Raw genomic sequence first — 21,588 nt, 5'->3', positions numbered from 1 at the left:
GGACTTTTAAGTTTCTGTCTCCGCCTCCATTTCATAGTCAGTTTGTGGTTTTCTTGTCGAATAGTTCTGTGATTGTTCCCAGGCGTGCCTTGTTAGCTTGTTACCCTCTGTGTATATCTACACCTGTTCATTGATGGTTATTGTCCTTCCATGGATGTATGTTTGGAAGTCTCTCAGTTTTGTTTTCCTTGTGTTTAGTTTGGATTCTAAGTTCGTTTTGTTTTGCATTTTGTTATTGTTTATTAGTAAATCTCCACTTAAATCCTCTCCTCTTTACATTTCAATCTTCATGTTTCACTCTGAATGTTTCTTCAATCTTCATGTCTGCACTCTCCTCTTTAATAATTGCCATCTTTATAATAGTGTCACGTGGATCTCAGTTGCTTCACCAAGAGATTTTCTGTGTTCGGACACTCTGTCATGTTTAAAATGAGAATAATTAACAGAAAGAAAAATAAATCCAATCTATAGGTGCATCTCAAGGTAAGGGATCAGAGTGATAGTCTGAGTGATGGATCTACAGTATGAAATGCCATCGTTGTACACATGAATCTTCTTTACCAATTCCAGATGAAACTGTGCCAGGTGGAGTGGTTGACCCTGATAGAGGATGTGACCTTCATCAGAGAATTCATGGAGAAGAATAACAGCAGAATCATCATCCGTTGGTGAAGTCTCCAAGAAACATCCCCTGTATCTGGACATGCCAGCCTTGGTAATGCACATGCTCAACTAAGCTGCAGAGAAGAGAACTTTATGTAAAGCTTGTATTTATAATTTGGTCATATTTATGTTTCTGTTTTATGCCCTGAAGGTGGACACTATGGGAAAGGTGACTTGTTCATCAGGAAATTGGACCTTTAATTTTATACAACTCATCTGTACCTGTTGTTAAATTATTTTATGAAGGTTTCTATAATTGTATTAAGTTTTAAAGTGCTTTTTCTAACAAGTTTTTAATGTTTTAATGGCCTTTTAAAAAATTTTTTTTTTTTATAGTTGTATTTTACTGTAGTAAATACAATTTAAGCATGCAGTATAATTTAATGTTAAATAAGAACACAAATAAATGGTATATGTACAGTATTTAATGGTTCTCCGTGTGAGTTCATAAAGTATACAAAATGTATAGCGATTGAACAATTTTAATAATATCCTATATTAAAACTTTAAACAATTACTCAGTAACATGTAGTTGTGTTAGATGCATACAAAAATCACATTGATGCAATTGCTAAAGCAAGACACACATTGTGTTATTTTCAACTCGTATGTTTTCAGTGTCTAGTGTCCTTTTGGAGTGGTGTGCCAAATAAAAGAGTTGGGGTTTGACAAAGAGAAGAGAACGGCTAAAATGGAAAGCATTTCTTCTAATCTCTCTGTTTGAACTGCTGGGTTTAAAACCCACCATCCATTGCCAACACTGGATGTTGCTAGTGTTTGTCATTTATCTGTTAACTAGTTGACATTTCACATTGGCTTCCCACAGGAAATTGAGGATAGTGCTATGTCTATGACATGTACAGATGGTACTCAACCAGAATAGGTCTTCTGCTGCCACAGGTGCTGATGATTCTGAGGCAAATAAATTTGCAGCCTTTGACCGCTAAGTGGTGCATTAAGGCCCCAATAAACTCAGGATGAAGCTTTTTTTCGCTCTTCTTTTAGAGTACGTTTGACCCCCCAAAGTTTGAATAGTGTGATTGCACTGAACCGTGCCCTGGCCTGCTTGAAGAGGTGGAAGAGCATGGAACTGGAAACATGACCTCACATCTGCGACTGTTCCAACATTGGCTATTAACACATTAACAGTGGTGAGCACACTAGCGCCGTTGTTCTGTGGCTGCCGTCGCATCATCCAAGTGGATGCTGTACACTGGTCTATGAGGTGAATTATCCATTGTTGCTTTTAGTAGGCCTACAGCTACAAAGCTGGGAGCACTAAATTGTAAATTGAGCACTAAACTAAATTGCTGGGAGTAAATAAAGCACATAAAGATCATCTAAGATTATCATTGACATACCATTAATCCATCTCTGGTTAGGACACTGTGATGTGTGTGTAGCTCCTCCGGTTCGCACCGCCCGCTCTAAGCGGGACTCGAACACTGGCCCATCCGCATGGGAGGCGGGCGCTCTAACAAGGACGCTAAGGACCGCAGTCTTTAGAGCGCCTCTTGAGATCAGGCGAGTGAGATTTACACACACAGCTCTCACTAGCCTACGTCTGTTACACTCACCCCCCTAAACCTCACTCCCATCCGGGTCACGGCACCACTATAGCCTCTCCAGTTCGTACCGCCTGCTCTAAGTCAGATTCGAACCTGGGCCGTCCGCATGGGAGGCGGGTGCTCTAACTAGGGGGCTAAAGACTGAGAGATCAGGGGAATGAGGTTTACACACACAGCGACTACTGGCCTACGTCTGTTACATGTAAGTGTGAGGAGCATGAGAGGTCAGTACTCGTAGGGCGAGTGAATTGAGAAAATTCTTACCAGTCATTAGCATTACCAGTCATATGCACAGAGTTAGCATTATTTCCATTAAAAAAAATATATATTTTTGATTATGAGATTAGTATTATTTAGCTATAAGTAACAAACAACGTTCAATAGAAGCATCAGCTAGTCTTATTCTCTCTGTTAAAATCCAACGGTAGCTAAAGAATCATGGAAAGTTAGTTCCTCACATGTATGTTGTGGGTCTTAATGTGAAGATGATCCACACGTGTTGCTGCTACATGGAGTTCAGGAGAAGAAACACTCATTCTAGATCAACTGAATGTGAGAACTTCTAAAGTAAAAAAACACGTGGCACGTCGAAGGCTGTCCCAATTCGAAGGGTCCTTTGAATGCGGCCTACAGTCAGTGTTGCCAAGTCCATGAATTGGTCTACTTTTAAGTTGTTGCCACAGATAAAAAAATAAAAATTCTGCATGTTGATCGAAGGACCTGTTGAAGGACGCATTTGTTGGCTGCATTTAAAGAAGCCTTCGAAGGAGCCTTTGTATTGGGACAGCCTTCATCGTGACGCGGTGACACAATCGGCTATACCTTCCACTTTAACAAGTTTCGGTGCGTCCTTCAAAGGATCCAGCCCGAGTTGGGACACAGCTAGTGTGTTATTTTCAACACGTATGTTTTTAGAGTGTAGTGTCCTTTTGGAGTAGTGTGCCAAAAACAGGGTTGTGGTTTGACAACAAAGTGCCAAAAGTAAATATCAAGAAACCAAACTAACGTTTGAAATCGGTGCAGCCACCAAGTGAGGTAACCCGACTGCAATGATATGTAAGAGAACAGCTAAAATGGAAAGAAAGTGAATGGAAAACATTTCTTCTAATCTGTTTGTTGTGCTGGGTTTAATCCCCACCCAGAGTTTGCCATTTATCCGCAAACTAGTTGACACATTTCTCATTGACAGTGCTCATATGACACTTTATGAGTTTGTTCTCCTGAGTCTCTGTATGGAAAACAAGTAATTTTTTGTGGAATACAAGATGATTACAAGATGGTTTGCGTCATCTAATTGCAGATCACATAACAGAAGGAGCAACATTCCTTCAGATAAAAGATACAGGTCGCAGTTTGTGGCAAATATATCTTTAGAAACACCGAGCACTTGCACAATGCATGATATAAATGTATCCCTCATCGGACATTTTAAAGCGTAAAAAATTTGTGCTATAACAATTAGCCTGTTACTGTTTTATGATCCATAAAAGAGAGTATATCGGGATAGGCAGTATTTCAGATACAAGTATTTAAAATACTATTTTGTATTTTAAATCCTTTAGAAAAAATCTAATGTAATTCGTTTTTAAATACATGTAAGATGAGTATTTTTGTATTTTCAAAATACATAAAATACTTTTTGCCAGTCAACCTCTTTATCAGGGTATTGATTTTGTGCATCAACTAGTTCAGACATTCACTAGCGCAGCATTGGATCAGCGATTTTTTTGTTTTTTTTGTTGGAATAAGGTAGGGGTGACCCCGAATAGTCAAAGATTCGATGCTTCGATTGGAGGAGCCTGATTTGACTACCGATCTCACAGTCGAATCTTCGCAGAGGTGTTATGAAACGAGGATCATGCCACTTTGGCTATATGAGAGCGCTCAATGTCTGATTTCACATAGAACTACCGGTTTTCTGTCAATACGTTAATATTCAGCCTATTATGATAATGCTGTATATAAAAATGTGCAAAGAAAGAAGCTTTTAATAAATATTTTTTAACGTGCGTGAATAAATCCAAACACCCCGTGACAGATTTAAGTTTCACTTTCAATCCGTGACCGACAGAGGAGCGCCTTGGCGGCAATGATTTAAATCTTTAACAATGTTTGGGATAAGAAAATCTAAAGTGTGGATGTACACCATCAGAAAGGATATTCTCCAAGGCTGGATTTAGCATCAGGAAAACCATGATCGCACTTCTGCCGGCCAACGTTAGCAAGTTGGTTTTCCACGGGACATTATAAAATGCTTAACGTGAAAAAAGCTTTTAAAACACTTAAAAGGCACTTTAACGTGGCTTAATGCATGTAGCCTACACAGTACACACTTTATTAAGAAACCATACTATGTGAAGATAAGCAGATGAACCCAGAATATGAACGCAATGCGTTCCTCCTATAGTAAAGCGTTTTCTTTACATAATTTGATATTTTAATTTAACTATTTTAGGAGATTAAGCCGTAAACGCTTTTCACGTTTTAGAATGTATTTTATCCGCGCGCACAATTTGAAGACTCCAACGGACACAGACAGAGTGAAAGACTGGATTTGATCTTTGGATGCTGTGAACATTTTAGCTAAAAAGACTGCCACTCCAGTTTAGCATTTATTGTTGTTTAGCATTTATAAAGTTGAAAATTCTGGCTACTATTGTTATTTTAATAATTTCTTTATTATTATTTTATTTATTGATCTGTCAGGGTTATCTAATCTAACTATTTGTGGCTTGTGTTGTGAATATATGTTCCCCTGCACTTTAGGCTTTTTGCACACATTTGCTCCTCATCTTGTGACTTGATTCTGATTTATTTTGTTTTGTAGGCTATTTTTATTTATTAGAAAGGTATATTCTATAAATTTTATTAATTAATTGTTTATTTTTTCGGTGCATTGATGTTGTGCTGTACTTAGAGCCTGCTCGTGTTGTGGCAAATTCATAGTTCTTTTTGGTTCAGGTCTCAAAAAAGTTTCTCAGAGTCGAGGTTCCAGGTCAGAAGAATTAACTTTATTGACAAGCAACAAAGTGAGAAGCCGGCTGGCCATCCGGACATCTGAGGTTACATTGGCCAGTGTTCATGTCTTATACTTTTTTATTATCGCTAGATGCCCAATGGGCACCCTCATATCTATCTCTTCCCCTCTGTCACGCCTGGTGACCCTGACACAGTTAGAGATGTCTTCTCTATTGGTCAAACCTCACATAATGGTGCTTTGTTTCATACAGTATTTTGACACTCTGCATGTCTGGGTATTTTTCCATTCTCTCATCTTTTTCAGACCTATTTTTTCATGCTTGTCATTTTCATTACATCATACTTAGACATGAATCAAGGAAAATTCTCCAACAATCATTGCAGAGCTATTCCAGACGCCTCCCGGTGCTATTCGTATTGGAATTGTGTAATCACAGATTATGAACAGATGTTTTACACAACAAGGATATATTCCCATTGGGTTGTTGGGTTTTCATGTTTTATGGGAACTTTAGACATAATGATTTTTATACTGTACAATCTTTGTTATCCCCTATCTCTAATTTAACAGTTATGGGTAGGTCATCTACGGACATCTAATGTTACGGACATATTATCATGGTACAGTTCAGCCTATTATTGATTTTTATCCAAAGAGACGAAACTATTTGCACTGTTTTTATCAATGGGAAGTACATCATGCTAAAATAATCTGCCATATACTGTGGCTCACATTAATGGGGTCGCTTGCAAGTCGCAGCAGCACGAATTACGTGACCAGCAACCTATTCTGCTTTAAATATTGTGCATAGTTAACAGTGAGTGGTGGTTTCAGACATTATTTTATTAAAGTGCATTTGTCAGTGCCGCACTCGTACTGACTCTTATTCTGCCTGACAGCCTACTGAAGGCGGAGCGTTTTGACCAATCAGAAGAAAGGGGAGTTTCAGCGCCGCCCACGTGTGCAAATGAAATATTGAACCCATAAACCGATAACCCCCCCCAGTCAGTTATTTATATCTTTTGCTGTAGTGTGTCAGTAGGAAATATCAGTTTACATTTCCAAACATTCTTTTTGCCATTAATTGTAATAATCCAGTGAGATTTGTGTATGCACAAGGAGTCTGACAACAGCCGGTATGATCTGATCTCACCATCATCGAGTCCGTCTGTGATTACATGAAGAAACAGAAAAAACTGAGACAGACTAAATCCAGAAGAACTGCGGGAACGTCTCCGAGACGCTTGAAGAAACCTTCCTGCAAAGCTACCTGAAAAACTATGCGCAAGCGTACCTGGACAAAAAGCCGTTTTAAACGCAAAGGGTCGTTACACCATATATTGGTTTAATTAGTTAATAGAAGTTAAATCATAAATAAATTCAATTTGTGGCTTTATTTTTGAAAGCATTCTCACTTTACAGCATTTTAACACAAGTGCCAGTACTTTTCACAGTAGGCCTACTGTAGCTTTGCAGGAAGGTTTCTTCAAGCATCTCGGAGACGTTCCCGCAGTTCTTCTGGATTTAGTTTGTCTCAGTTTTTTCTGTTTCTTCATGTAATCACAGACGGACCTGATGGTGAGATCAGATCATACCGGCTGTTGTCAGACAGGTATTAACATGCCTAAGACTTTTGCACAGTACTGTATGTATATGTATATATATATATATAAATATATATATATATATAATTCACTTATAAGATTGATAATATCAGGGACAAAATTATAACTATGCAACTGTCTACTACAGTATCTCATCAGGGAGTGCATTGTAGTCTCCCTAAGGAAAAATTCGATTCATTCGTTGCTATAGGAGAGGAAGAATTCGCTAAACTCATTAAATCATCTAAAGCCAAAACAATCTCTGTTACTTTAAACTATCCTTGTATCTCTGTAAAGCCGCTTTGGAACAATCTACATTGTTAAAAGCGCTATATAAATGAAGATGACTTGACTTAATAATACAACAAAGAACAACAGATCAAAGACAGAAATTCAATTAAGTTTTTCAGATACAACGTGTTTCTTTAACAGAAATACTGACAGAGGTCATAATCCAGTGGGATTGGCTTATCTTTCAGGAAGGTCAAAGGTCATCGTAGAGATCGTAGATGTAGAAGAAGCTAATGAGAGTGTTTGACAGCCTCTATTGAAACATTACACTTTTTTATTTACAGTAAACTGGATTAGATCAGAATAATTGTGCTCATACTTTCACTGATCAAGGGTTTACAGTGCGATCAGAGGATCTGGGTTTATATATTTCACATTTATTAATAAACTGACATTTATCAATTTTACAACAAATTTTAATTTAACGATACATTTTCAATTGAAAGGTAATTTACACACACACACACACACACACGCTAGAGCTTAGATCGGACCCAAAAAATCAAGCCCGACCCTACCCGAGCCCGGCCCGGCCCGACACATTAACTGTAATTATGAGCCCGAGCCCGATTTAAACCCGACTATTTTTTAATACGTGGGCCGTTATAACTGACGTTCTCAACTACAATTCCGAGGTGTTTGAACTACAGAAATCTGTTTACAATTATCTTAATCAATAATGCAACAAGGACGAAGCATGTAAACTGCGCTGTTTGTTTATTCAGAATGGAATGGATCGCAAATGGATCCGAATGAAGAAACGTAAAAAAAAACGTGAACAATGATGAACACAGAAAATGAACAAGAATGAACTTTGGATGGCCTAGGACTGGAGAAGTCCTGTTTTGTTGCTGTCGTAGGCGAGCACTTAATGCACTCGACAAAGCCAACACATATGTTGTCACTGCCCACAACTTGTTTAAAAATGGTTCCATACCTCCGACTTTCCTCCAAACTTGCTCAAGGTTAATTCTCCTGTTTTTCTTTTTTTTTCCTTTACATCTTCAAGCTCCATGTTGCACTTAAGCTACACAGTACAGCACAGCAGGCCCAGTGTGATGCGTGCAAGTGGAGGAGACGCTGCGCATGACACGTGACGTGTTGCATTTTGTAACTTTGTAGCCTAACTTGTGCAACTTTGTACACATTTGTTTCTTAGGCCTACTTTGCTAAAAATGTCTATAATATTTCTGATAATGGCATAGCTTACTCCCCACCCAATTAGGCTAATAAAGTAATGATTAAAAAAACACAAATGCTTGATCAAGGGCCCGGCCCGAGGATAGTGGCGGGAAATATCGGCCCGCGGGTCGGGTTGGATCAAGTTTGGTCTCGGGCAGAAAATAAGAGACTCTACTACATCTCACTGTTACTGATTTATCATGCAGCTCAAAGCATTATGGGTAGAATCTCTCATCAGTCTATTGTCATTCATCAACACAGTTTCACTGATGATCCAGAAAGGACCCTAAACCCAGGATAGAGTGGTTGAGTGAATGTGGTCTGGACTGTGTGTATGAGGCTCAGTGTGTCAGAGACGCTGTAGAAGGACAGAGTTCCTGCGCTGTGATCCACACACACTCTTATTCTCCTGCTGATGGACTTTACAGGGAGTTCAGTCTTTATGTTATTGTGTGTGAATGAGTAACTGGAGTAAGAGCAGATCAAACTCCAGGACTGATCATTACGTCCAAACCGACACTTATTACTCCGTCCCTTCCTGCTGATGCTCTTATATGACACTGATATACACACATATCCCCCACTCCACTCAATCTCCCACCAACAGGGTTCACACACACTCTCTCTACACAAAACCTGAGGAAACACATCAAATCTGTCTGGATGATCAGGATACGGCTGAAGCTCTGGGTCAGTGTTAGTAATCACTCTGTTCCCCTCAGACAAACTGAGGGCTTTATTCACTGTGTTCGGATCCAGAGTGAGCTGATGGGAATCTGATGGAGAGAAAACACAATTATGAATCTGTCAGATCTGTCTGATATCCTGTGCATATCAACATTATCATTATCCATCATCCAGGTCCCTGACAACCCCCTCTTAAAATAAAAATAAAATATTGTCTAATCGTCTTCCCTGAATATTAATGTTGGTTATTATTCTGTTTATTATAATTAGGTCTATTATTATATTTACACTATTAAAATGGTAGAATGTATTTACCCTTAATTTTATCTTTTTTTAAAGCAACTGGTGCATTAATTTAGCAAGGATCCATTAAATTGATTAACCAATAAGTGTAATAATATGGTAATACAAAGTTTTGAAGCATTGTAGGCCTATTGTTGGGGATTTTCAGTGTTTTCAGCCTTAGGTGATCTTGAGCTTTTTAAATTTCCATCTGATGACTCAAAAATTAAAGAGAATTGATACAAAATCCTGTTGAGGATAAAAACATAGTGGAATAGTTTTTTACTTAAGAGTTTTCAGTTTGTTCTTCCTTTCCTGAAACTCATGAAAAGTAAATTTTTTACTACTGTGAATGTTACCTCTAAAACGTGGATCAATGTTTTTAATTGGCTTTCAGTGAAAAATAATCATATTTAGGTTACACTTTATTTTAAGGTGATGTAGTGACATTGTACTTACTCTAGTAAGTACTGAGTAATATCAATTAACTACATGTACTTCCTATAGAGTTACAGTTAGGGTTTGTGTCATATAATATAAAACAAGTGGAGCAGTGTGATTGATGGTTAACTTTACTTTATTTTGGAAATTATTGGTTGATATAGCGATTTTTGCCTTAACACTTTCATATTTGTTAGCTGTGGATTAATTTATTATATTGTTTGTTGTGGATTAACTTTTATATTGTTTGCTGTGGTTTTCCCTTGTTTGCTGTGATGTTGTTGGACCATTGATAATACTGTTTTTTCCCCCCTTCACAAACTGCAACAACAAACACTAATTGACACACCTGTAGAACCCCGTTCACATCAGCGATCTAATTTGCCAGCTGATCAGATCACTCCCAATAAAAGGAAGCTAGATCTCTTACTGAAAGGGGACAACGCTCTGAACGGATGGACGTGCGCTGCAGCGGACTGGTTTGCTGATCTTCTTTTCCCTCGTTGTTGTTGCTGACTGGATCTCCTGTGCCCTGGTGGAGCTGAATCCCAGACTTTGCAGTGTCAACGCTCACAAAACTCCGACTAAAGGCAAGTGGTCCTTTTCTCCCACACTGATGCGCGTGTGTGTTTTTAGCATTTGAGCTAAAGGAGTTGTTGTTAGTTGTTGTTTATTTCTGCGAAGGTGCCAGATCCAGGGGCCGACGGCAGAGCAGCAGACACAACAGTATTGTTGAGGAGTCCACTTGAAGTATAGAAAAGGAAAGTTGTCACTCTAGTCACCCGAGACTGTTTTAAAGTTGCCGGGCTACGAGCAGGCTACCCATTGATTTTACGATCTCTCCACTGACAGAAGCAGAGCGGTGCCACGGAATTCCGGGTCCTGGATTTTTGGATTGAATCAGCTATTCGAGGTCCCGCTGAAGCAGACATTCTGTGTCGGCGACAGGGGAAAACACGGAGCTGACTCCAGGCTGGACTGGACTTGGGTATTGTTTCACCCTGGGACAGAATATTGGACAATCCATGGTTTTATTGTCTCCCCTGCTTTTTGAGGAGATGGTGATTTTGATTTCCTTTTAAACTTAACTTTTAAAATAATAAAATACTATTTTGATATATTTTCTTGTGTCTTTCTCGCTATATTGGTGTGGCTGGGAATCTAGATTTATTTAAAATTATTTGAAATAAAATAATTATTTTAAATGATTATATAAAATTATTTAAAATTTATTTTATTTTAAACAGACTTTCAATCTGTTACATTTGGTTTAGGGTTAGTTACTTGTAATTATGCACAATTTGTTATTACTATAGTAAGTACATGTAGTAACGTGTAACCACGTCACCTTAAAATAAAATGTTACCCTTATTTATCCCTTAGTTTTATCCTGTTTTTGAAGAATATGTTGAATCCCCAGTTTAGGCCTGTCCTGATTTACATTTTTGTTAAAGGAACACTCCACCTCTGGAAAGATGAATGTGTATTTAAAATGGGTCATTTATGTAGAAGAAATGTGAAATTATTTTTGAATTTGAAGCTTTCTAGACTGAGAAAAGCCAGAAAATGTATTTTTGGCTTATGTGGATGAAAGACAACAACTCCCAGAATGCACTTGCTTCGCTGCCCTACGAGGCCACTCCTAAGCTACGCCTACCGGTAAGAGAGCGCAGTTGAAAACAACAAGTCTAGGCTACGAGTGAGTCTCCGTGACGAGTTTGCCCGTGATTTTGAGATCGCCCAAAATGTCCGGGATTCGGCTTTTGCGTTCTACAGTCGCCATTCATCATGTTTACTGTGGCGAGCAGGACAAGACTGAGGGCCACGGGAGAACGGCGCGAGGCCGGTGGCGTGATTACTGACGACCGACACCTGTGAGACGCACCGGTCTTGCATCTCACGGAGGTGCGGGAATTTTCTTAGCAATGTTAAAACGCACATCAAACGATCACTTGTTTAGCGTTCATGTAAACACTACATTCAGATTCACCAATCGGAATGAATTCAGTTAGATTGAAACAAAAGGTGACCATGTAAACAATGAATGGCGACCGCAGAAAGCAAAAGCTGAATCCCGGACATTTTGGACGATCTCGACGGCCGGACATGTCCGGGAAAAAGTGTATGGTAACCCCTACTACTCAGCTTTCTTCGTCCATGTTTTCTGCAGGTTTCTGCCGGTGAAATCAAACGTACTCGCACTGATCTGTGATAGGTCTGTTAGCGCATTAGCTCCAACCCCCTATGGGCGGGTTTGAAAGGATGGGAACTAGAGCTTGTAGTCTTAACAGAAATCCCCCCCTCTTACACTTCCTCCTACAATGACGCAAAATGACGATTTTTGCGTCATTGTAGGAGGAAGTGTAAAGAGGTAAATACAGATTTCTCTCGTCTCAGGGAAAAATTAGAAAATGTTGCACGACCATTCAATAGTATGACTGGGTTTCTAACATTGCAAAGCTTAATGCAAATGGGTGGAGTGTTCCTTTAAAGTCACGAGTTCATTTCAAATCTTGCTTTTTTGGATGTCAGTAAGTATGATATAGTTATGCTCTCTTTCCCACTTTGTAAATGTGCAGTAAAAATTTTAAAATGACAGTAAAGACATTTAAAATGTTAATAAACATGTCTATTTTAAATCATTTTAAATAACTCACATTTCTATTTTTCATTTCATATTTCTATTTCAATCTTTCTGTTCATCAAAAAGTCCAGAAAAAAACACCTCCATGCATTCCAGATTATTATTTTACATTTTAAAATATATTAAAATAGAAAACAGTTATTTTAATTAGTAATAACATTCACAATATTACTGTTTTTACTGTATTTTTGATCAAATAAGTTAAGTCTTACAAATTTTTTTTTTTTTAAACTTAACGATCCCAAACTTTTTATCGGGGATGTATATTATAGATTTGTATTTATAATATATATTTTGGTGTATATTAGTACTATTTTTCACCTATATATAATAAAAAGCATGTAAAGAGGAATTATATGTCACGGTTCATGAATTCACTGTCTCTCTTGCTGCCTTGTATGTCAGTGTGTGTGTGTGTGTGTGTGTGTGTGTCAGGGTGATTGCCAATCACCGTAATTATTGACTGTCAACGTCCCTGCGCCACTCAGAGCAGCCATCCCTACACCAGACTACTTGGACTTTGCACTACACTTCATTTATAAATAAACTTGTTACTTGCATCTTGTATCCTCCATTTATTATCGTGACAGTACGATCTGACCACAGTATGGATGCAGCGAGTTCAACAGGTCTGAGTGAATTCATTTCACGCAGTATTGCACGCATGGAGCAACAGGAAGAACACATTTCGAACACGGGTCATGCTGTGCAAGCTTTGGTGGCACAGGTGTCCGAGCTCACCCAACAGCTCCAACAACTGAAGAGTCCCGCTGCGCCGCCCACACTGCCCGTTCAGCCCGCTTCCATGGATCCGAGTCATAAGCCAGAGCCACGCTTACCTGCCCAGGAAGGTTATTCAGGTGAACCCAATTATTGCAGAGCATTCTTAACTAAGTGTTCTATGTATTTCTCTCTGCAACCGCTGACTTTTAACAGCGAGTGTTCTAAGGTGGCTTTCGTGCTGACCCTGCTGACTGGACGAGCGGCTCTCTGGGGAACGGCGGTGTGGGAGAACCAAGATCTCTGCTGCGCCTCGTTCCAGGCACTCTCCAAAGAAATGAAGAGAGTCTTCGACCGTGCGGTAAGTGGACTGCATTTATATAGCGCTTTCACAGACCTATGGCCACCAAAGCGGTTTACATAGCCTCACATTCACCCATTCACTCACTCATTCATACACCGACGGCGGTGTCAGCCATGCAAGGCGCCATCCAGCTCGTCGGGAGCAGCTGGGGTTAGGTGTCTTGCTCATGGACACCTCGACACTTGGTCAGGTGGAACCGGGGATTGAACCACCAACCTTCCGGTTTGTAGACAACCTACATGAACCACTGAGTCACTGCACTGCCTTCCCGTGCGGTGGCGGGTAGAGAGGCGGCCAGGCTACTCGCCAACCTCCAGCAAGGAGACCGATCCGTATCGGAGTACTCCATCGAGTTTCGCACACTGGCCGCAGAGTGCCATTGGAACGAAGAGGCGCAGTGGGACATGTTCCTGCATGGGTTGGCTGACCGTGTTCAGAAAGAGATCTACGCCCTAGACCTTCCACAGAGTCTGAACGGGCTGATTGAACAGGCACTGAGAGTGGATGCTCGTCTGAATTAATGGAATGACTTACCAGATCAATCAGAATGACCAATCAGACTACCTGGAGTCCTCGAGGTCCCACAGGCCAGCGGCGGGGACACGGTCAGCCTGTCACACAGAAACACTGTCATTTCTACTTTTGGACTCCCCATTAGCACCCATAGTTCTTGGCCACCCATGGCTGGTACAACACAACCCCAGGGTGGACTGGGGCCAAGATTCTATCTCGACCTGGAGTGATCAAAGTTATGCGTCTTGTCTAGTGTCTGCTTGTTCGTCTGTGTCTGGTTCTGTGTTTCACGAGGAGGCAGTGAATTTGTCAAACGTGCCTGTTGAGTACCTCGACCTGAAGGAAGTGTTCAGTTAGTCCCATGCTGCTTCTCGTCCTCCGCATCGTCCCTATGACTGTGCCATAGATTTACTGCCAGGTAAGTCTCCGCCTAAAGGCAAGTTATATTCGCTTTCTGCTCCAGAAAGGGAGGCCATGGAGAAATATATTTCTGATTCTCTAGCAACGGGGTTCATCCGTCCTTCCTCTTCTCCAGCGGGGGTGGGGTTCTTTTTTTGTGGGGAAGAAGGATGGTTCTCTGCGACCGTGTATTGATTACCGGGGGCTGAACAACATCACAGTAAAGAATACTTACCCGTTGTCGTTGATGTCTTCAGCCTTCGAGCGGTTGCAGGGAGCATCAGTCTTCACAAAATTGGATTTATGCAATGCTTATCATTTGGTCCGCATAAGGAATGGAGCTGAATGGATAACCGCGTTCAACACTCCCAGGGGGCATTTTGAATATTTTGGTTATGCCTTTTGGCCTGTCCAACTCCCCAGCGGTTTTCCAGGCACTCTCAATGACGTGCTGAGAGATATGGTAGATCAGTTCATATATGTCTACCTGGATGACATATTGATTTTTTCTTCTTCTCTCCAGGAACACGTTCAGCACGTCAGACGAGTGCTTCAGAGGTTGCTAGAGAATGGGCTTTTTGTCAAGGCGTAGAAATGCACTTTTCATGCAGTCTGTTCCTTTCCTAGGTTACATCATCTCGTCTGAGGGAGTGCGTATGGATCCTGACAAGGTTAAGGCTGTGGTAGATTGGCCAAGCCCAGATTCCCGTAAGGCTCTACAGAGGTTTCTGGGGTTCGCCAATTTCTATCGGCATTTCATTAGCAACTTCAGCCAACTAGCCGTGCCTCTGACTGCCTTGACCTCCCCCAGAACGACGTTCAGGTGGTCCGATACAGCCGAAGCTGTATTCGCCAATCTGAAAAGTCGCTTTGTTTCGGCTCCCATCCTGATTGCCCCTGGTCCTTCATGTCAGGTGGAGGTCGACGCATCAGAGTTGGGGGTAGGCGCGGTTCTTTCCCAACGCTCTCCCACAGATGACAAGATGCATCCTTGCTCGTTTTTGTCTCACCGGTTATCACCTGCCGAACGTAACTATGACATTGGTAATAGAGAGTTGTTAGCAGTCAAGTTAGCGTTGGAAGAATGGCGTCATTGGTTAGAAGGGTCGGGGGGACCTTTTATCGTTTGGACCGATCACAAGAACCTGGAATATATTAGATCTGCTAAAAGTCTCAACTCAAGGCTCGGTGGGCACTTTTTTCTGTCTTTTTGATTTTTCTCTCTCGTACCGCCTGGGTTCCAAGAACATCAAACCCGACTCTTTATCTCATATTTTTGATATGAGGACTCACCCGTCCACACCCGAGTGTATTTTACCTGAGACACTATTTATCTCCACACTCACATGGGAGATTGAATCGAAGGTCACGACGGCCTTAGAAGGGGTAAGAGCAGCCATCCCTGCACCAGACTGCTTGGACTTTACACTACACTTCATTTATAAATAAACTGTTGTTACTTGCATCTTGTATCCTCCATTTATTATCATGACATTATATTTCTGAGTGTTAAATAACACTCAGATAGGCTAAATAGGCTCAGATAGATAAATAGGCTCCTCTGTACTTCGTTTTCTCAATTGAAGGTAAACCTGTATTTTTTGGTGTACTATTACAAGTGATGTTTTTATTGTACTGATGCAGTCACTCGCAATCTATTTTTTAGATTAATTGGGGGTATTGGAATCCATTAATTTATCATGTGGGTATGAGTTTGCAATTATGGTAATATGGTTATTATATTATATTTTAGAACTGTTTGCCTGATGGAGTAAATTCAGGATCACCATGTACAGTGGGGCAAAAAAGTATTTAGTCAGCCATCAATTGTGCAAGTTCTCCCACTTAAAAAGATGAGAGAGGCCTGAAATTTTCATCATAGGTACACTTCAACTATGAGAGACAAAATGAGAAAAAAAATCCAGAAAATCACATTGTAGGATTTTTAATGAATTAATTGGTAAATTCCTCGGTAAAATAAGTATTTGGTCGCCTACAAACAAGCAAGATTTCTGGCTCTCACAGACCTGTAACTTCTTATTTAAGAGGCTCCTCTGTCCTCCACTCATTACCTGTATTAATGGCACCTGTTTGAACTTGTTATCAGTATAAGCAATTATTAGAAAATGGAAGACATACAAGACCACTGATAATCTCCCTCGATCTGGGGCTCCACGCAAGATCTCACCCTGTGGGGTCAAAATGATCACAAGAACGGTGAGCAAAAATCCCAGAACCACACGGGGGGACCTAGTGAATGACCTGCAGAGAGCTGGGACCAAAGTAACAAAGGCTACCATCAGTAACACACTACGCCGCCAGGGACTCAAATCCTGCAGTGCCAGACGTGTCCCCCTGCTTAAGCCAGTACATGTCCAGGCCCGTCTGAAGTTTGCTAGAGAGCATTTGGATGATCCAGAAGAGGATTGGGAGAATGTCATATGGTCAGATGAAACCAAAATATAACTTTTTGGTAAAAACTCAACTCGTCGTGTTTGGAGGAGAAAAACCTCCTTCCATCAGCAAGGGCATTGAAGATGAAACGTGGATGGGTCTTTCAGCATGACAATGATCCCAAACACACCGCCTGGGCAATGAAGGAGTGGCTTCGTAAGAAGCATTTCAAGGTCCTGGAGTGGCCTAGCCAGTCTCAAGATCTCAACCCCATAGAAAATCTGTTGCCCAGCGACAGCCCCAAAACATCACTGCTCTAGAGGAGATCTGCATGGAGGAATGGGCCAAAATACCAGCAACCGTGTGTGAAAACCTTGTGAAGACTTACAGAAAACGTTTGACCTCTGTCATTGCCAACAAAAGGTATATAACAAAGTATTGAGATGAACTTTTGTTATTGACCAAATACTTATTTTCCACCATAATTTGCAAATCAATTCTTTAAAAATCAGACAATGTGATTTTCTGGATTTTTTTTTTCTCATTTTGTCTCTCATAGTTGAGGTATACCTATGATGAAAATTACAGGCCTCTCTCATCTTTTTAAGTGAGAGAACTTGCACAATTGGTGGCTGACTAAATACTTTTTTTTTCTACAATTTATTGTCTTCTGTGATAGATCTGTTTCTTTTCCTTTTTTATAATTTGCCCTAGCGGGTGTTACATAAGTAATTGCTTATTACTAAGACATTTCTAATATGATCTTCTACATGATATGAGATGATGGAGGGTCATTTCTGAGAGCAGAATCTCCAGGACTTTACCTCTGTCAGAGATCTTCTTCAGCTCCTCTGTGCAGAAATCCTCCAGTTTGTCTTTCAGCTGACGGACAGATTCTCTCATGCCATCAAAAGAGGAGAGAGAACAGAAGGGATTGTCATTTCCGTCTGTAGATTCAGGAGGAGCTGAGAGAGACTGGAAACTCTACAGAAAACAGAAATCAAAGCTCATCACCTCCGCACTTCATCAATAACTCCTCAATAATATTCTCCTCAATCCAGCACTTTCACAGCATTAGCTTCATTCTTCTCATATTCATTATATCATACTAGTGCTATAAGTTGTAGCGTTTTACACTTGCACTATATGTGAACTTTCTAGGAAAACACTTGGATGATCAAACATCTGGCAATGACATTAATATAAGAGATCAAGTGCATCAATGGCGTCACATGGAAGGGACTGAGTAGATTTGATTCATTCTGAATTCTTTGGAACACACCGAACATCACGAAGATCAACACTTCAGTCAATGGCTCATTCTGCTCTCATGAAATGTTTGAGTCTCTCTTTGAGTCTCTTGCTCAAGTCCACTATGATCCTGTTCTTCTAGATCTCTGTTACCTGCAGGAAATGGATGTGATCCTGTGTGTGTGAAAGCTGCTCCAGCTCAGCGTCTCTCCTCCTCAGATCATTGATCTCCTGCTCCAGTCGCTCCAGTCGTCCTTCAGCTCGACTCACTGCAGTCTTTTCCTGATCTCTGATCCGCTGTGTCGCCTCAGAGCGGCTTCTCTCAATGGAGCGGATGAGCTCAGTGAAGATCCTCTCACTGTCCTCCACTGCTGTCTGTGCAGAGCGCTGTTACACACACATCACAATCACACAGTGAGCTTCAGTGAGTCCTGACTGAGACTTCTCAAACTTCTCTTCTTCTCCAGACTCACTGTAGGAGCCTAATTTTGCTTATGTTCAGTGACGATTATTGCATATTATATGTTGCATTTCAGTATTTGAATATTTGTGTTTGATTGTAAACTTTCTTTATTTGTGTGTACTAATTACATAAATACTCTCTATATTTGCATTGAAATATGTTATATGTTAAAATTGTGCACTGGCCCTTTAATAATTGCGACTTTAAACGTACAGTATGGATTTTTTTCTCCACTAGGGGTCGCTAACCTATTTACAATAACAAAGGCGTAGTTTGATGATGCAACATTTGCTAAGAATTATGGATCTTGTCGTCAACGTCAAGCCGACCGATCTAATAATGTTTATGGATGACTGAATACATCGATGTTTTTATCATGACTGATATGAAGCAGTTCGGGATTGCTAAGAGACAGCTATCAGCTCCACACGCGACGCGAGTCCCGCGGATATAAAAGGAATATGGACATTTCATTCTACCGAACTACACGCAAGTGCAGAATTACAACTCACAGGTCAGTTTAAATTAAACTTGTGAGGTAACGCAGCGCTGTTTCACTTGGTCTAACATTACACTATCACACTAAACTGCATTTGAATGAAACTGCATTTGAATACTTGAAAAGTATGTGTTAGTCTGTCTGTATGAGACTAACGTTAGCAGTAACGTTAAGCTAGATCAACATTAGAATAACATACAGATCATATTCTAACATTTTATCATTGTTGAACTATATTAAATTGATTAGTTTTATGTAAATGTGCTCACCTGTTTAATAAAGTACATGTAGGAGCGGTTGAAGTCTCGGACGTGGATCTCTCGTTTATATACTGTCTATGGGAGCTCTAGGCATCTCGAAAACACCGCGCTGATATTGATTCTCGTTTTAGTTCTCCTTTTTTATCCAAAGGGCTTGCCATGGTCCATAATGTTTGAACGAAACAACAACAGCGTGCAAATAGACATTGCGAACTACAGTGGTCCACGTCTGTCGTCTTGGTTACTATCAGACGGCTCTGGTTCATAGCTCTGGTTACCATGGCAGCACGAGCGGAAACCAGGGACAACGCGGATATGACGCCATTGACTGTGACAAAACGGAAATAAAGAAACGGTACGTGTCTTCGAATTAAATTAAAATTTCTCCTGGTTTGAAAGTTGTTGGAAACAGTCGGGATAATGTAAGTACACAACTAAAAAAAATATATAACATAAATATAGTGATTTTTGCTATTTTTAAAGCAAAAAAGTTACATATTGTGCCTTTAAGTGAAGCGGTTGTGCATCCTTTATATGAAATAGAGTGGAGTCGCACAGTTTTCTTTACCGCATCCGTGATATTTAGGATTTAAGATTATATTTTGTTTATTTTCTTTTATTTGTTTGATTTTCTAACGAGTGTGGATTAAAGGAAGATTTTACATGAAGAAAACGGTGTATGTGGATTGTTATTATTAGACACGAAAATCTTGCGATGCGCACTCACACTCACCTTATGAGACGCCACAGCCTCTCTCAGCTGCTGAAGATCTTTCTCTCTCTGCTGGATCCTCTGCTGGAACGACCTCTGCGTCTCTTTCAGCTGGTGCTAAAGTACAAACCAGTGACAGGAGAAACATCACACAAATCATCAGGTAAACAGATATGAATCCAATATCTGTGAAGTGGTGAGACTGAGGGGTTAAAGATCTTACATGGTAAGGTTATTTTCATCAATTTATTTCATCAATTTTATAAGGATAGTTCACCCAGAAATGTAAATTCTTTCATTGTTTACTCATCCTCATGTCTTTCCAAACTTGTATGATTTTCTCTTGCATAACACAAAAGAGTGTATTATGAATAATGTCTCTGTTTCTAGGGCTAAAACAGCATTCAGACAGTGAGGGTGAAAACAGACATTAAATATGTAAATGTATTCTAGTAGACCCATAAACAAAATGATAAGCCTGTAAATGAGTATTATGAGACTCCTTTATGTTCATACCTGTTTCTCTGTCCTCTGAGCTGCAGCTGATCCAGTGTCGTGGTTTTTATGCTCATCAATCGTACATAGCAGACATATACACTTCTGATCAGTGTTGCAGAAAACCTCGAGGAGCTTGTCGTGTTTCTGGCAGATCATCTCCTGCAGTCGTCCAGTGGCATCTGTCAGATTGTGTCTCTTTCTTTTAAAGAAACTCTCATGTTGTTCAAGGTGATTCTGACAGTAAGAGTTCAGACACCACAGACAGGACTTGACGGCTTTGCGTTTTCTTCCATTACAGACGTCACACTGCACATCTCCAGCTCCAGCGTAACAGTCAGCAGAAAGTTTAGTCTTCAGTTTCTCCACCACTTCAGCCAGAATGGTGTTTTTAGCTAAAGCAGGTCTTGGACTGAAGGTCTGTCTGCACTGAGGGCAGCTGTCGACTCTCATCTGATCCTCCTGATCCCAGCAGCCTGTAATACAGCTCTTACAGAAACTGTGTCCACAGGTAATGGTCACTGGATCCTTCAGGAGATCCAGACACACTGAACACAGGAACTCATCTTGAGTAATTCTGGCTTCTGCCATTTTACTGGAAAAATACAAAGATACAAACACACAACAGCTCAACTACACTTCAGTGTCTCTTTCCCTGAACTGAAACTGTTTCTTGTTTCCTGGTTCTGTGTTTAAGTGACGTGTGTAAAACAGGTGTGTCTGTAAAGCAGCTTCCTCACTCCTGGTCCCACACACATTGTGTTTAATCAGTCTCAGACACACACTCAAAGAATAGAAGTTACAGAGAAGCAAGACAACACCCTTAATAGTTCAGTAATTCTGTTTCATAAATACTTCACTGGTACTGCAAGACTGAAAACTGTGTCCAGTTTGTCATAGGGCTGGGACAATCCAACTCCCAATTCGATACTATCACGATACTTGGGTGCCGATATGATATGTATTGCAATTTTTAAGAATTGCGATTCTACATTTACTGTGATTCGATTTTGCAATGTATTGCGATTGTTCTATTATTATTTTTAATTCTAGACCCTGGGGAACAGTAGAATCATACACTAATACAGACCGTACATGATATATAAGATGAGTCATATTTACAAAAACAATTCATCTCATGGCAGCAAGTCTGTTGTCAATGGTAATGATTTTGCG

At 40.3% G+C, this 21,588-nt stretch overlaps 1 protein-coding gene across 1 annotated transcript; it reads right to left on the bottom strand.

Moving 5' to 3' along the window:
* Nucleotides 1-7,207: 7,207 nt before the first annotated feature.
* LOC311081669 (tripartite motif-containing protein 16-like) lies at nt 7,208-21,102 on the bottom strand. The gene is made up of 5 exons (XM_084112279.1): nt 20,434-21,102; nt 19,939-20,034; nt 18,137-18,370; nt 17,557-17,716; nt 7,208-9,064 (listed from the first exon to the last, which is right to left on the bottom strand). Exons 1-5 carry the CDS (start codon nt 21,001-21,003, stop codon nt 8,541-8,543), a joined length of 1,584 nt encoding a protein of 527 aa, XP_083968405.1. The 5' UTR covers nt 21,004-21,102; the 3' UTR covers nt 7,208-8,540.
* Between the last annotated feature and the right edge of the window lie 486 nt (nt 21,103-21,588).

The sequence above is a fragment of the Abramis brama genome (genome assembly GCF_963993115.1).
Source record: "Abramis brama genome assembly, chromosome: 4".
NCBI lineage: Eukaryota > Metazoa > Chordata > Actinopteri > Cypriniformes > Leuciscidae > Abramis > Abramis brama.
Note: the sequence above shows the minus strand (reverse complement) of the source record. Positions and strands in the feature narration are given on the sequence as shown.